Source organism: Podarcis melisellensis, assembly GCF_964234715.1.
Source record: "Podarcis melisellensis genome assembly, chromosome: 10".
In the NCBI taxonomy this organism is placed as follows: Eukaryota; Metazoa; Chordata; class Lepidosauria; order Squamata; family Lacertidae; genus Podarcis; species Podarcis melisellensis.
This window is the reverse complement of record NC_138542.1, coordinates 50955482-50972544: the sequence shown is the minus strand read 5'-3', so window position 1 is coordinate 50972544 and position 17063 is coordinate 50955482. Positions and strand designations below refer to the sequence as shown.

Below are 17063 nucleotides of genomic sequence, written 5' to 3'. Positions count from 1 at the left end.
CACACACCCCAGTCATCAGCTAATCCCTCCCTCCCTCTCTCACACACAAATATCAAATATTGGCAGCTAAAAAAGCCAATGCAATTCTGGGCTGCATCAATAGGAGTATAGCATCTAGATCAAGGGACGTAATAGTGCCACTGTATTCTGCTCTGGTCAGACCTCACCTGGAGTACTGTGTCCAGTTCTGGGCACCACAGTTCAAGAAGGACACTGACAAACTGGAACGTGTCCAGAGGAGGGCAACCAAAATGGTCAAAGGCCTGGAAACGATGCCTTATGAGGAACGGCTAAGGGAGCTGGGCATGTTTAGCCTGGAGAAGAGGAGGTTAAGGGGTGATATGATAGCCATGTTCAAATATATAAAAGGATGTCACATAGAGGAGGGAGAAAGGTTGTTTTCTGCTGCTCCAGAGAAGCGGACATGGAGCAATGGATCCAAACTACAAGAAAGAAGATTCCACCTAAACATTAGGAAGAACTTCCTGACAGTAAGAGCTGTTCGACAGTGGAATTTGCTGCCAAGGAGTTTGGTGGAGTCTCCTTCTTCGGAGGTCTTTAAGCAGAGTCTTGACAACCATATGTCAGGAGTGCTCTGATGGTGTTTCCTGCTTGGCAGGGGGTTGGACTTGATGGCCCTTGTGGTCTCTTCCACCTCTATGATTCTATGATTCTATCCACACACACTACCCATCCATTAACCAAAACAAAACAAAACCAAGCCAACCTGCTCATGCACAATTACCTATGCTGTGTGCTACTTTCTAGACTAAGGTTACCAGACGTCTCCGGATTTACAAATCTGCCCCCTGACAAAATCCATCTATTTAGTAGGAAGTTGAAAAGTGTCTCCCAATTCATTGAAAATAATCTGGTAACCTTTTTCTAGACTACTTTATTGCTTTGTGTCCCTCAGTTATGATAGTTCTTCAAAGAATTTAGTGCTGTTGCTGCTACTGCAGAGTTTACATTGTAATACATCCCTTCCGTACCTTGAGCTACCTTGGTAGTTGTTTTCCCAGTGCCCATTGTACTTTGTGCCTCTGCCCTGGGAAGAGAAGACCTGGCAAGCGGGAGACCGAAACACAGAGCACACAGAGCAGAGGGTTGTTCTAGCTACTACATTCTGTGATTTGATGGTGTGTGCGTATGACTGCCTACTAGACTAATTGCAGACTTGGGCAGGGGCATCAACTAAGGGGGTATTTGAAGGCACATGAGATGAGGTTCACAGGTTGTCCATCTCTGCTCTAGGGAGGCATAGGAAGGCCAACAATGAGCAAGGGATTCTAGTGAGAATGACAAGAGAGAAACAGAAAGTGGGTCAAGGGCTGAGAGCAAACTGCAGTTGAGTGTGTATCACTGCATGTGACACGTACACTTCATGGTCTTCATGCCACTAGGGACGCACAAGTATGATCAATTCACGCATACTGGCATGTTTCTTTAATAAATGGGAATGTTTTTGTAAAACTAGCTGGCAAAGATCCAAATACTCATTTGCATCATGTACCAAGATCTTTGGCTATGCAAAAAAAAAATATGAATACAGTGGTTGCTTCTCCTTCCTTTAACTTCTGTGACGTGCAGAAAGAGGGAACAATATTGTCCTTGCTTTTATATTTTTTCACCTTTCAAGATGTGTGCATATTTGTGTTTGACTCCTTATCCTTTACCATGTGTGCAAAGAGAAAAGAGTGTGTTACTGTCTCCTTATCCTTTCCTTTCATAATACATTCTTTGGTGCTGACATTCCAGTTATGCGTCTCCGTAACACCACCTCAATCATAATTGCATTCATCCATGAAAAACCTTCACCCAGCATATTTCCCAGGGTCAGAAGATATGTCAGAAAGCCTTTTAAAACTTGCTTTTCTACCATTACCTATATTAATCATATTCCCCCCCCTACATTCCCCTCTGCATAATAGTCTTGGCATCTCTCTCCCCCCCCCCCCCCCCGCTTCGTGAAATTATTTTCACATTGTCATTCATTTGCAATGTATGCTTCTGCCATTGCGGCCTGTTTCCATATCTCCTAATGTATCTTTCTTGCACTGAAAAGCAAATTTTGGGTGAATTGACAATACTACTCCTTGCATATATACTGGAGACAATTGCATGCTACAGACAGGATTGCATTGGATGGAATTAACATATGTAATTTGGAGAAACCAGTCTGAGTATGCCTGCTCTGGGGAGCTAGTGATAACCAGTGCTGTTGAGATTGTAATATGAGTGTGCGTTATGTCTGTGTATTTAAGGGTAAAAGCATGCCGATATAAAATGATTTGGGTATCACAAGAATGGCTTTTGTGGGTTGAGATTCCAGTACAGAAAAACAGAGTGGAAAGGGTTAGTAGATTACACAGACTTACCCACCCACCCATTACCTGTACCATATGCTCATTTAGTGTTGCAGAGATGAGGGTTGAGGATTGACTTTATATGCAGTCTTGTGGTGGAGTCTTAGAGAACCCCCCACTTGGGTGTAGGGAGAGAGGATGAACAAGGAAGGTGAAAGGTTACCTGCACAATAGTACCGGTAGTTTTTTCCCATCTCACAAGAGCAGATCAGGAAAATAGAGAATGCGGGGAAAAATATTACATCTAGATTTGGTATTACTGTCTTACCATACTGGTGTATACATGTGTGGTAGTATCTTCATCCAACGCTTCATTTGTCATATTCTGTTATCCACTGCCTCTAGAGTTCCCAGACAGTAATATCCTCCTCTCTCTGCCTCTTGCCCCAGGCTCCATTCATTTTCAGGCAGTGGCCAGGTGCAAGTTATCCATAGGCAGTATCAAACAGCAAAGATAGCAGGAAGGAGGACTGGTGGGGTACATTTTTTTATTAGGAAGGCGGTTCAAGTTCAAGACCTCTCCATTAGCTTTCTCTGAAATTTTGCAATGTTCTGCAAGGCAGGTAAAAATAGAACACTGCAACGTATCAGAGCCCCCAGATGTGCTTTGTGCACCTCTAAAAATAGCTTCAGTGACACTTTCTTCTGCCAATGGACTTTGTAGGCAAGGATTAAAGTAACCACGGAGAAGTGGTAGACAAAAGACAGAAATACTAAAATAGAACAATGTTGGTGATACCCCAATTCCTGGGTCCAATAATAGCTAGTAAATCACAGCACTGGAGAGAACTTGCTTCAGATTACAGCACTGTCTGCATCTTTGGATTTTGAAGTGGTATATTTGAACTTCAAATGGATAATTATGTCATAAATATGCATACCAAGTTCTGCTGCAAGATCTCACATATTCATATTACAGTGTCTTTGCCTGACAAGCTTCCCCTGAAAATGGGTGTGGGTAGTCAAGCTGATGTCTGAACTCAAATTGAGAGCACACAAGCTGACTTTCATTCCACTCTGTCAATCTTCAAGGGAGCTATCCCATTACGATGCATTTTGCATCTGTCTCTCTCCCCCCCCCCCCTGCCTCCCAGGTCTTTAAACAGGTGCAAAAGTGGAGTTAGTATTCAAATAGCATTTCCCCCCACTCTGATCAAACTTTTTTATGGTATAAGGAATAACCCAATTGCAAAATACCATTCTAGTATAATAATGTAATATTGTTACAATAGTATAAAAATGGATTTTTATCTCTTTCACACCAATGAGCAATTTGTCTTCTTCCACTAATTAGTTCTTCGTTAGAATGACAGCATGTTTGAATCTTTAGATAGGATTGAAATAATGGGTACTTGATTGATGTACTTACTAGTTTATTAATTGCAGATACGTCTGCTATTGTGGAGCACTTTGATACTGTGTAGGGTTTCAAAGGTTTGTCAATCAACCACAATCCCAGAGTTCCATGATGCATGTATATTTTACTGGAGGGGAGTAGCTGAGTAACACATGTCCATAAACAGAGGCTTCTGTTCACAATGGATGAATTCGTTCCTGTTACTGGGTAAATCTTAAGACATTAAAAGAGAAATAGGGGCATACACAAGCTGAGCTGCTGCTATTCCCCCCACCCCAATGACAAACAAGTACTATATTGTGCTGTGATGAAACTACAATAGTAAAATAAAACAGAAGTGTTTAAGGACCAGAATGTACATCCTACTTTCAGTGTGCATATAAATGCCTATATTAGTGAAAATAACATACAAAAATGCATTATATTAGTGGAAATTGCTGTGCAAAACCGTGTATATTAGGAAAAAATGCATACCAAATGAGTGTATTAGGATAAATTTGTACTAAAATGCTGATGAATTTTCACAACGACCTTTTATATATAAAAAATGCAATCTAATGTGGAAATGTGGATAACTGAATTTGAGAAAAACCAGAATACACATATGTTCCCATCCCTAACTCACATAGTCACTATTTTGTACCTGACTCTGGTTGGTGTGTAGACTACAGTGTCCTAGTAAAAACAAATCCAGTAAGCCTAAAGTCTGCCTGCCCCTAGTCTAGTGTAGCCCCTGAGCACTAAAGCCCTCTTAGAATCTGCAAGACCTTGTGTGTTATTAGCAACCCCAGCTGATGGCCAGACATGCTCTTAGCAAAAGGAAGATTTAGCTTGCCCCCCCCCAAATGGTTGGAAGGGAGACATTTCCAAATAATCCTCCTTTCTGCTGGAATATACTTTTGACTTTAGGAAAATCAGACTTGGTACATTACATGTATTTATTTAAATATCATAGGAGCCATATCTTTTCCAATGCAATATTCTGCCGCAATTACATACAGTTTCAAGGGCACTGTAAGTAGGTATGTAATAGTTAATAGTACTTTACAAGAAAACCGAGGGGAGATTAGGGATAATTGTAAGTATTTGGGTGTGGAACTGGTGAAGAGGCTTTTTATTGCCTTATCTTTCTCAGCTTCCGTCTTTTTACGTGCAGAGAGGTGGGGAAATGATTTTCAAAAATGTAGAGGTCAGTTGTGTCATCAAGTTAATACTCCAAGTCATGCTTAGTCACTTGTCAGTTGGGCAGATTTGTATTTACTATGTTCTTTCTTTATTGTTTTTTACACTCAGTTCTGCCTTTCTGATTCTCAGAATTGCCAGTTGTTAAGCAGGAAACAGTCACTTCTATGCCAGTAAACTAGGGGTCAAAATGAAAGTTCAGATTTAACAAAATTATTACATCATGTTCGAGACAGTTCCCTAAGATGATATATCTTCATTTTGAAATATTTGCCTCCTTGGCTCATATGTTGACCCAGTGCAGATGTTATCATCAATCTCTTTAAATATATTTATGAGATTGGGAGTGGGCCACAGACTTGTATATTCCTTTTCCTTCCCATGTCTCCTATCCAAAAACCAATTTCTCCACTTAGCATTTATTTCCTTGTCATTAACCATGGTTTCCCATTGCATGTGCACAGATACAGCTTCTACTCTGGAGCATTAAACCATGCAAACCATGGTGTGGAGACATTGCTCCAGATGAGGAACAGCCAACATGTTGTTCTCCAGATGTTGTTTGACTCCGAACTCACACCAGTCCCTGAAAGCATGGCCAATGGCCAGTGATGATGGGAATTGTAGCACCAACAACATCTGAAGGGTGCCATGTTGGCTACCCCTTCTTCAGACAGAGAGAAAGGAGGGTGAAGGTAAATATTCACTCAGTTTACATAATTTGACTCAAATAGATTTGTTGTGTTGCACCTGCATTGAAGCTCCCTAAACAGAACATCTGGTTGACATTAAACTTAAATTATCTTCGTATGATTTAACAATATGTTGTTGTACTTTTGTTGTTTTACCATTGAGGGTGATGGTCGGGTTCTCCTTTGCTATTCCATCTTCTTCATAGAATCATGGAATTGTAGAGTTGGAAGGGACCCTGAGGATCATCTAGTCCAACCCCCTGCAATGTAGGAATCTCAACTAAAACATCCATAACAGATAGCCATCAACATATACTTAAAAACCTCCAAGGAAGGAGAATCCACCACCTTCCAAGGGAGTCCATTCCACTGTCAAACAGCTCTTACCATCAGAAAGTTCTTCCTGATGCTAAGTTGAAATCTCATTTCTTGTAACTAGAATCCATTGGTTTGGATCCTGCCCTCCAGAACAGGAGAAAACAAGCTTGTTCCATCTTCCATGTAGCAACCCTTGAAGATGACTATCATATCTCCTCTCTGTCTCCTCTAATTCAGGCTAAACATACCCAACTCCCTCAGCTGCTCCTCAGCTCCTCTTTGCTTATCATCCTGGTCACCCTTCTCTGCACCCTCCTGGCTAGTTAATAACCTTCTTATATTATGGTTCCCGGAACTGGACACAGTATTCCAAGTATGGTCTGACCAAAGCAGAACACAGCGGTACTATTACTTCCCTTGATCAGGACACTATAATTTTGTTGTTGCAGCCTAAAATAGCAAAATATAACCACTCAAGTTCATTTTGATTCTTCCTCATAAACTGGTTCTTCCAAACACATCCCTTATATTCAACTACTTCAAATTTATCTGCATCTCCTGAACACTGAGATAAAAAGATACTTCCTATTACAGTGGACGTTCGGGTTGCAAATGTGATCTGTGGGGGAGGCACGTTCGCAACCCACACCGCCGTGTCTGTGCATGCGCGGGTCGCGATTCAGCGCTTCTGCACATGTGCAACGTGCCGAAATCTGGAAGTAACCCATTCTGGTACTTCTGGGTTCGGGACGGTGCACAACCCGAAAACACAAAACCTGAAGCATCTGTAATCTCAGTGCCGTTTAGAGAAGAAAAATAATATTGATCATTGCTTCAGCATCTCAGCTTGAAAGAAAATTGCTGTTATAATAGAATTTTATTGACTTTGTCCCGTATACGTTAACAAAATAAACTGCATTTAAACTCCACATAAAAGTATAGCACATTTAAACCTCTACATAAAAGTGTACATAAATTGAAATTCTCATTGTAAAAACACTGCAAAATCAGGCATTAAAATAAAATATTGAAATAAGGAAGACTGTAGTTGTCTAAAATAAAATACAGATACCTTTTCCTAAAACTGGAGGCTTTTACTGCAAAAGAGGCTACCTTCCAAGTTACATATTGATCACTTCCTTGTAACAGAAAGCTTAATTCTTAGGTTACTCTCCAATAGTTCATGTTCTTTCTTAAGGACTCTGAACAGCAACTATAAAGAACCTTATAATCCTCTGGGCCGTTCTATCTGGCCTTCATTACTCTCTGCAGGCCACACCCTTTCCTGGTTCTGTTTTGTACCTTCCTTGATAATTTTTGCCTGGGTTATGTGTCCTTAGACACATTAATTTTGCTTGCTTGGCTTGAGGGATGTGTCCCTCTGTCCTCCTGTACAAAAGGAAAACAAACATTCATTGCTCCACCCTCTTTGCATTTGGCCCCGCCCACCCCTGACCTACAGCCCCTGCGGGTGGCCTAGAAGGGAATGTGGCCCTTGGGCTAAAAAGGCTATAGGGTGTTCTCTAATATCAGAATAAAGCTGACATCCAAGAATATAATGAGGCAAATAGAATTGCTGTTGAATTATGCAGAGTTGCATCCATGAGTACCTTTTATATAATCACATCAGAAGTTTATTTACAGTTAATAGCAGTAACCTCTGATTCCATTCTAACAACTGAAGTGCAATTCTTCCATTAAACAGAACACTTTGACCTCCTTCTTCTTCCTTCTTTCTGGGCTTATCACTCTTTCATCCCCTCCTCCCATTCTCATTTTGCCTTCAAGGAAGGCAAATAATAAGAATCTTGTGGCTCTGTCTTTTGCTGTATTTGTCAAGTGGTGGGAAATGTACCTTTGAGAGTGGGAAGGCTGGTCGTGTCTTCTGGCTAATTCATATAATCAGCAAAAGGGTGAGCTATCGCATACCCTCCAACATTCCTCAGCTGAAAATTGGGACGCGGCTTGCGCTGCTGCGTGAGTCAGCTAACCACCTCGCCTGCCACAGCAGTCCTTACCTGGCAGCGGCTCACTCCCTTTCCTCCTCACTCGCTTCCTCCACCCGCTCTTTCTTTTGTAGTGTTTAAACTGTTAATAAATATTATTTTAAAAAGAAAACAAAAAAGAAAAACAGAAGGGTCCCTCAAGCACCGGTTCATCATCCTCACCAAGTTTGGCAGCAGCGGTGCTGGAGGGATAAAACAGGACTATATAGATCAACAGACAAAACCAAGTGCCAGGCTCTCTAGCATGCTTTAGAAAAGCTGTGTTTCTTTTTAGCACTTTTGCAAAGAAGAAGACGAGTGTATGGCTTTTACTACATTACAATGTGAGTTCTGACAGTAGGATGGCAGAACTTCCCAAGCAGATTGAGAACATTCACTTTCCACTGCTAATAACCAGAAGGTTCAAGTTGTGCATATGTTTCTACCCTTTGGGAGTTATTGACTGGAATCCAGACTTAGTCATGCCTGGAGTAGAGTCATTGAAATCAATGGAACTTAAGTTAGTCAGGGTGAGTCTGCTCTGAGCACGATTAAGTCTGTTTCATACCCACTATGTCATTGCTGCTGTACTAAAACATTTGCTTTTAATCATTGCAAGCCAGTTCTAAGCTAAAAGTAATTGGATATATGAAGCTATTGTGTATCACAGCACCTAAATAGTCCATTTAACCCAGTTTATTAATTGCCTGCCCTGATTGATAGTGGCTAATCATGGTCTCAAGCAGATTGAATGTAAGGGTTTGTCCACATTTCTGCTTGTCCTGCCACTTTCCCCTGGGAGAACCCGCTCTCTGCTGAATCGAAGCAAATGTCAGGTGGGTTTTCTGCATATTGATGTTTGCTCTGATTCAGCTGTAAAGAGTGGGTTTTCCTGGGGAAAGTGGCAGGGCAAACTGAAAACTGCTCAGATCCATGCCTAGGAAGCATGGGACAAGCAGAAAACCTCAGAAATTTTCTAGGCACTGGACAATTGAAGTGTAAATGAGCCCAAAGCTTTTATAAATACACAAAAACATAAGAAAAGGCTTGATGGACCCGGAACCAGAGTCCATCTAGTCTAGCCATGGTTCATAGCCATGGTCAGCAAGATGCTTTTGGAAAGTACACAAGTAGGGGAGATGGCAATTGTATTCCCCTCATTGTATTCCCCACATGCGCAATTGTATTCCCCGCATACGCCAGTGCGGTGTAGTGGTTAAGAGCAGTAGACTCGTAATCTGGTGAACCGGGTTCACGTCTCCGCTCCTCCACATGCAGCTGCTGGGTGACCTTGGGCTAGTCACACTTCTCTGAAGTCTGTCAGCCCCACTCACCTCACAGAGTGTTTCTTGTGGGGGAGGAAGGGAAAGGAGAATGTTAGCTGCTTTGAGACTCCTTCGGGTAGTGATAAAGTGGGATATCAAATCCAAACTCTTCTTCATTGTTTGTTCCTAGTATTTGTTACTAAAAGCTATACTACTCATGAACATGGAGGCTCTATTTAACTATTTACTATTGAGCCTTTCTCACACTCTCAGAGCTCAGCACAAATCCACTGAGGATTATAGAAGCTTATCATTTCCATCACACATGGACAGACACTAGCCTTGCAAGGGGGTCTAGAGAAATTGGTAGTCCACAGTAGGTGCCGAGATACACTTGTGTTAGTAATTTCTGGCACATCATCAGTTGTCAGGGAATGAAGAGGAGTGGTGGAAGACACCAGCTGGGGAACCTCCAAGGGAAATCCCAGAGGAGGAATGCTCAGAGCCCGGGAATTGGTAGTGGGACACTGAGGAGAGGTCAGAGGAGTAGCTGGATGCTGAAGGGACAGCAAGGTTTAGTGAGCAGGAGGAACCTGTGAGAGGGAGCAGTTCAGACTCTGAGGCTGAAGCAGAGGAGGTGGGTCAAGAGACTGCTGGAGAACCTGTGGCACTCTAGATATTGTTGGACTCCAATTCCCATCACCTTGACAATTAGTTGTGCTGGATTGCCAAAGGTTACCTACCCCTGGCATAGGCTTTCCTCTGATAGCTTGAGGGGAATGGGTGTTTGAGTCCTGGGCCATGACTAAGTATATATATGTACAATTAAGCCCCCAGAGTTTCAGGATCCTCAACCAGGTTCATCATCTATATGTCACTGGAACAGAACAGAGATTCTGGAGAAAACTGAACTGGACCCAGCTTCTGCTATGTAATGTAGTCATGTGCAGAGTGGAAGTAATGAGGCTGATTGACAGGAGCCAGGCATATCAGGAAACATGCAATACCAAGTAACAGGGCAGTACAAAGAAAGGACATTTATTAGCATAATTTTCCAGTGACACATGAGAACAGATTCTGCAGTTAGAGTTTATAGAGATGTTGTGCAGGAGTCTTTGATTCAGAATGACAGGCAAAAAATATGGCAGGAATAGCCAGCAAAACAGAAGCCGTCTCTTGCATATTCAGACTATAGGAGCCTGACATGCCTACCTACTTGTCAGATTTAAACAGTGTGACTGAAGCAGAAAAAATACACAACTCATTAAGACTGTATTGAAATAAGGAAGACCTTGAACTGAGTGGGGGCATATGGAGTGATTGCTTCTTCAGGGATGCTAGGCTTTTCAATTAGAACAGGTCATCTTCAACCTTAACATTTTCTAAATAGAGCTAATGTGGTCTCAGAGCTTGGATAGAAGTGGACTCACATTTTGGCCCCTTACTCAGCCCCTTTTGCTGAGTGGCTGGTAAACTGGCCCAATACACTGGATTTATGTGCTTCTCTCAAACATACCCTTGCTTTCCTGTATAAGCGGTGTATAATAAGTCTAACTAATTCACATAACAACTTTAAATCTGGTCCCCCCCTCAAAAAAAGCTGAGTGAATATATGTTGGCTTGGCTTACCAACCAGTCACTATTGGTGTCACCACTCACTTCCTTTGCCATCTTCTGAGGCCTCTGACATGCACAAAAGGCTTGGGAGAAATGCAAGGTCTTCTCTCATGTCTTGGAGAAGGCAAGAAATATTGTAAGTCTCTCTTGTTGGTCAGAAAGGACTTGTGCTGCTCTTACCTTATTGAATACAACAGTATAAAAAAAAAGCAAATTTTGTTGTGGCGCAAACGTTTGTGAACTAAAGATAGTCCATAATAAAGTTGTTTGTCCTCAATACTTTGTTGTTCTATAGGATAGTTTTATACACAGTTCACCTTTGTCCCTCAAAAGTATTGCAGCAGCTATATAGAAACAAGCTTAGCCGGTGTCCTGCCCAAGCTGTGAATGTTTCCTAAAACACTTTTCTACAACTCTTTGCAAAGCACAGGAATTCTGTGTCCCACGCCCTGGGATTCCGTCTCAGCAGATTAAACTCTGTCAAAAAGATTCCCTGAAGGCAGGATTTTTGAAAAACACAATGATGCATGATGCTGAATTTCTGGAGTGGCTGGACATAAGTAGGACATTCAGCTACCGAGCATGTCACTGCCTGCAGGTAACTGGAGTAACTGCTTCCAGAGTCCTGATTAATTCAGCACAGTCTCCAAAACCTTATCCTCTGCTATCTGTGTGGCAACTACTATTCAGAGCATCAGCAGCTTTCTTTTATTCCCAGAGGTATCCTCACAAGTACAACTGAGTTTGTCACAGGCATCAGTATTGGCATTCTCATCAGAGAAAGGCCAATTATTTAATGGGGTGGGGCAAACGAAGTGGTCCTCCATTTATCAATAACAAGATTGGGATACATTAGGACCTATTATTAGGCAAAAGGGGCTTGAGGGGACTTGCTGGATTTGCTTTCAGATGTGTATTTATGTGTATATTCTTTGGTGATGAACATTAGGGCCAGTTTATTGGCTTTATTTATTTACCAACCACTTTGTGCCCCATCTTTTTAACCAAAAGTTTTATGATGACTTGGTCAGCTTCCATGCTGTTTTTCTTCACGTATGTTCTTAAGATGTTGTGTTGTAGGAAAGTGACTAGAAGATGAGGAAATTTGTAATTTGGACATCTAGACAAATGGTCCTGGTGTACACATTCTACTTGTTGAGCGATTCATACAGGAGAAATGATGTGAGACTAGACAGGGGCCATGGCTTGGTGACAGAGCATGTGCTCTTCACGCAGAAGCACCCCCAGTTGACACATGGACACCTTTGGTTTAAAACGGGTCCCAGGATTCAGTGCTGGGAAATATATCTGCTTAAGAAGCTGAAAGGTCACTGAGTAGATAGGAGTAGATAGAATTGGGGTAGGTGGACCAATGGCTGTGATTCATTACAATGTAGCTTCACGTGTTTGAACAGACCTTTAAAATGTTCTTTAAAAAGGAATAATGAAAAGCTGCAGTAGCCTTGATTTTAAAAATTGCACTGAACACCCCCCTTCCCTTCTCTTTTAACTCCAGGTGTCCCTTGCTTGCCAGAAAGTCTGAATCTTCACAAAGACCAGCAAAGGTCAAATAAGCCAGGGGAAGTCCAGATGTTTAGCCAATCAGAGTTACGGACCATCGAGCAATCTTTGCTTGCAACGCGTGTGGGAAGTATTGCAGAACTCAGTAAGTACAAAATCATTCCTAACCTTTTCCTCCATTACTTTTTATGAGCAATTATGTTCCGGTTTACATAGAAAAACACATCAGGGTTGTGGAGGGAACCTGCTGTGGCAGGAAGAAGCAGAGTGACTTTTATACCCTGCCGGTGGAGCAGTTTGTAACTCAAGTTTGAATAATGGTTAAACACTTTGCAACGTAAGATCCAGGGAAGAAGCCAGCCATTTCAAGCTTGTTCGCAGATTTTCTAGAATATTGCGTTTCTGTATTTCCAGAGATGGAGAATCAGCTATTGTTTGTTTCTCCTTCACAAAAGGCTTTGGTGCAGGCCTGAGACCTGCACAGCACCTGTCAAAGCCAGTGTTCGAAACTCCCATTGCTCTTGGCGCATTTTGCAACAGGGAATTTCATTAGCTCAAGCAGCTTCTGAGCTCTGGGAGCAGTACCGCACCTAAGATTTCAGATTAAAACTGCAGAGTGGAAGGAAAGGAGGACGTTTTTCTGCCTCCCCACTTCCAGCTACTCTCTGAAAACTGGAGAAGAGACCCTCTTAAGAAAATTAGGAGGGTGGGCTGGGGAAGGACTCGATCATGTGAAAAATGAACATAATATTTTAGCTGCAGTTCATTCATTTTCATCTTTGTATTCTTGTTATAAAAAAGCATGCCTAGACATTCCATTGTTGCACCCATAACCTAGGTTTAAGGTGCAATTTAGCTCCTAGCTTTCATATCTCAGTTTCTGACACTGGTCAAAGCCTTTGCATGTCTGCTGCCTCCTCCCATGTTCTAATACTCTTATGAGGTGCCAGTGGCGTGTGGTCATTGGACCAAGGGGACTAAGATTGTTCTCTAAATGTTCCCCAGGTGCCTCATTCCCATAGCCTGGGAAGCTTCTGCCCAACTTAGGGAGGGAGGTGCGAGGTTCTGATGGGTCGAAGATCCATCCTGCCATCTTCCCAAATCCCATGCAGCTTTTGGAAGGAGGCAAGAGGGCTCTAACATCTTGTCAGAGCTCGGGCACCTCCTTCGCAAAGCCCAGGAAGCTTCTGCCTGGCTTAGGGAGGGAGGCATGATGCTCAGGTGCATCAGGAGGTCACAATGTCACAAGCATGAAATCAACCTCCCACACCCCTCACAAGTTAGCACCTCTGGCCCTAACTGTTCCCCCATTAAAAAAATCACCGCATGCCACTGTGAGGTGCAGGCTTATGGCTTCACAGCCAGCCAATATCACGCCCCCCATTTTTTAAATTTCATTTACCACACAGCCTTATTAAGAGTTCTGTAGAATTCAGAAACTTGCTTGCTGTTTGTGACATTTTGCTCACTGAGCGTTAGCAAACATACTTTTTGAATGTTATGGATGGAAACGCACATGCATGAGGAATCTGCGTGATTTAGCTGTGGGCTTGAAAAGGGTTACACGTCTAAACTCCCCTCTCTCGATTCTGCTTTCACTTTATAAAAAACAGCATTGCAACTCACATATAGAAGTTTGCACCTAACTTGCAGTTAGCCCCTTAATCCCTGCTCTGCACTTATTCATTCGTAGAGCACTGTAAATCAAGAATGTGTTTTCCTGCTTTTGCACTTTAGTTGTTGCCCTTGTTGCTCCATTGCCTGCACTTCTCCATGGGTGGGGAACCTTTTTCAGCTCAAGGGCCACTGTCTGCCCTGTGGAACATTCTGAGGGCCACATACCAGTGGTGGGCTGGGCCAGAGAGAAAAGGTGGATGAGTAATGTATGTGACTTTTAACCTTTATGTGTGGCTGGAATGCACCCTACTCTTGGCTGGCCCAATACATTTTGGCCCTTGAGGCAAACCACAAAATGGCATCCCCATCTCCACTGGTGAAGAAGGGATGAGTGAATATCTAAACAAGGGGTGGGGGACTAAAGACTAACATCAGGATCTGCTGCCCCTTTGGATCCTGCCGCCTGAGGCTGTCTCCTCACCTTGCCTCATGTGAGGGCTAGCCCTGAGCCTACTCTACAAGTCAGAGGTTTCGACACACACAAATCTTTCGATCCTCCATCCAGACAAAGATGAGGTTAAGAACACATTTCAGCCAAGCAAAAGTACTCAAGGAGGAGTGGAGCAGGGCCACAGAATGGTGTGGCCTGTGGAGGGGGCATGGCCTGGGGGGGCATTTCCCAGGGGCCCTGCATTGATGTCTTGCCTTCACTAAAAGGGAGTGAACACCTAAAACCTATTGTTAGCTGTCTAAGCAAGTGCCCAAGACAGGTCCTGGACAGAAAAGTTGGTAGAGTCAGCTAAGTACTCCCCTAGTGGCATTTGGAAACTCTGCTGCTTCATTACTCTTCAGAGGCAGGCCATCCTAACAACTCCATCACTTTTCTGTGGGGTTGGAGGGAGCAGCAAACCACATAGTGACCTGTCCATGACAAGCATAGACTCCCTTTCCCCTGCTGGTCACTCCTGTCTTACCCAATAAAGAAACCCAGACTCAGCCATGTGCTCTGACATATTTGCAAGAGTATGCATATGAAGGCAGTGAGAAGCAAGGCGGGGAAGCAGCTTAGAAAATTGCTGTGATGGAAACTTACGGGAGATTTGACATTATTTTGTGTTTGGCAGCTTATTAAAAAAAATACGAGAAAGAAAAACTAACTAACTGTGAACCAAAAGTCCTCATATAAAACCTAACACAGACAATGAAATAGGGGGTGGAAAACCCTCAAAAGCTGTTACAAATTTTGGGGATGGAGCAGGGAAATCTAAGAAGCAGGACTTACTTCCACTGCTAGGGATTTATCTTTGTGGCCACCATTTCTTCCCCTAGTGGCCCTTGTAAACAACACTATGTGATATACAGTATACTGTTGCTCTTGAGGGTTTTGGAGACAAGAAAGTGGCACCTACCAGTCAGAGGTTGTCTGCAGGAGGTCCAGGTGGTGACAGTAAGTCTCTCCCCCCCCCCCCACTTAGTCCCCACTGATATAGTGGTAAATTTTGACGTGCAAGAGCTTGTCACAACAGCTCCCAGAGCCACACACACACACACACACACACACACAAAAGAGCTGGTGAGGGGTGGTACAGTGGTCAGTATATTGAACTTTGATTGGAGGGACCTCAGTTCACATTTCTCAGCAATGAAGTTCAGTGGGTGGCCTTGAGTAAGTCCTCCTAACACAGACCTGTCATCCATTCCCCACCCTACCCAAAGCTTAGACTATTAGCAATTACCACTCTGGCAGAAGACATTATCAGTTGCTCTTGTTGTGCTCTCCTGTGTTCCTTCTCCACTACCCCACAGTTACCCTCTTGCCCCTGAAAGCATCAGTCAGAGTATACCTCCCCTCAAATTCACAGCATGTTCACTCAGCCCTAAAAAGAATGCACCAAGTGAAAAAATAAAACAGCTTTGTTTGCACCTCTATAAATGGAGAAGCAAAATGGAGTATTTGTCTAGTCTTTCACCCAACCCTGCTGCTCCTAATTGTCATTGAAGGACTTCTAAAGACTCCCTTCATCACTGAACCACCTATTCACTGATGTGCTGATTCTACATTTCCTAAAATAGGCAAATGAATCGGCATGTTCTGTCAGAAGCTTCTGCTGCTGCTGCTGTCTCCTGACATGCTGATAATAGCACCACTATTTATTCAGAATGTGTTTACGGGCTCTTGCATTCTTGGAGAGCTTTTGTTCTTTCAGGCATGGTTAATCAACTGAACTAGAGACCCTGGCACAGGGAGGGGGCAACAGGAATCCATGGACCTCTTTCTCTTCTGACATGTCCTCCTGCTGGGGCTGCAACTTCTTGAACTGGCTGTGTATCCATGACTTTAACACAGCTGGGCACCTGGAAATTTAGCAGTGGAAACTCTCCCTGGCATGGCTATGGGTTGATGGTGGTTGTGGGAAATTAACATGGCAGCTCCCAGCCACCCACTGGAATGCTTCCCACCATTGCTGCTATGTAATTCCACCAGGGTTTATCAGCAGAGGATGGAGCCCACTGGAGGGCATTTTCCCCAAGACTCCGCTCCAACCTGGAACAGGCTTTAATGGACAGCATAAGGAAGCTGCTAGGGCCACTTTTCCAAACACCCCACCAAAGTCATTCTCTTCTTCTCCTAAATTTGTCAAGCTGCCAGCTTTCACACTTCCTCAACCAGATTTCACCCAAGCATCTGATAAGTAGAATTTTCCCCACCACCCAACTGTCCACAGCAGCTGATCCCTTCTCTACTCTGTCAGAGCCTAGTTTTGCTTCTGTACTGTAGTAGGGAATGGGGCTTCCTCACCGCAGACACAGATTACATCAAGTAATTTAAACAAGACGTTAAACCTGGGTTTGGAAACAAAGGTGCTTGCCTGAGGATGATTGGCAGTTTCTAGCATCCTCCTTGACATGCAGTTTTCATGTCCATTTATGGCTGTTTCCAAAGTAACGTAGTTTCTTGGAATTAGAATATCACTTCTCAAGAAATACACACAATAAAACATCATGTTCGGATGCAAGATCTGTCAAAGAATGCATTTTCTTCCATGGAGGAAAACACTGAAAGCTGAACGGCATGTTCAGAAATACAGCATGGCAGATCCCTCCTGGGAACATACCACTTCAAATTGAAGGTGGAAGCCTGT

General features: G+C 43.1%; 1 protein-coding gene across 5 annotated transcripts in view; it reads left to right on the top strand.

The window, feature by feature from the left end:
- Positions 1 to 17063, top strand: part of ABTB3 (ankyrin repeat and BTB domain containing 3) — a 213370-nt gene that overhangs the window by 127530 nt on the left and 68777 nt on the right. For all 5 annotated transcript variants that reach the window (XM_081928197.1, XM_081928198.1, XM_081928195.1 and 2 more), the window contains exon 2: positions 12299 to 12448. In XM_081928197.1, the coding sequence (XP_081784323.1) occupies positions 12299 to 12448 (150 nt within the window). The remainder of the gene's footprint in view (positions 1 to 12298; positions 12449 to 17063) is intronic.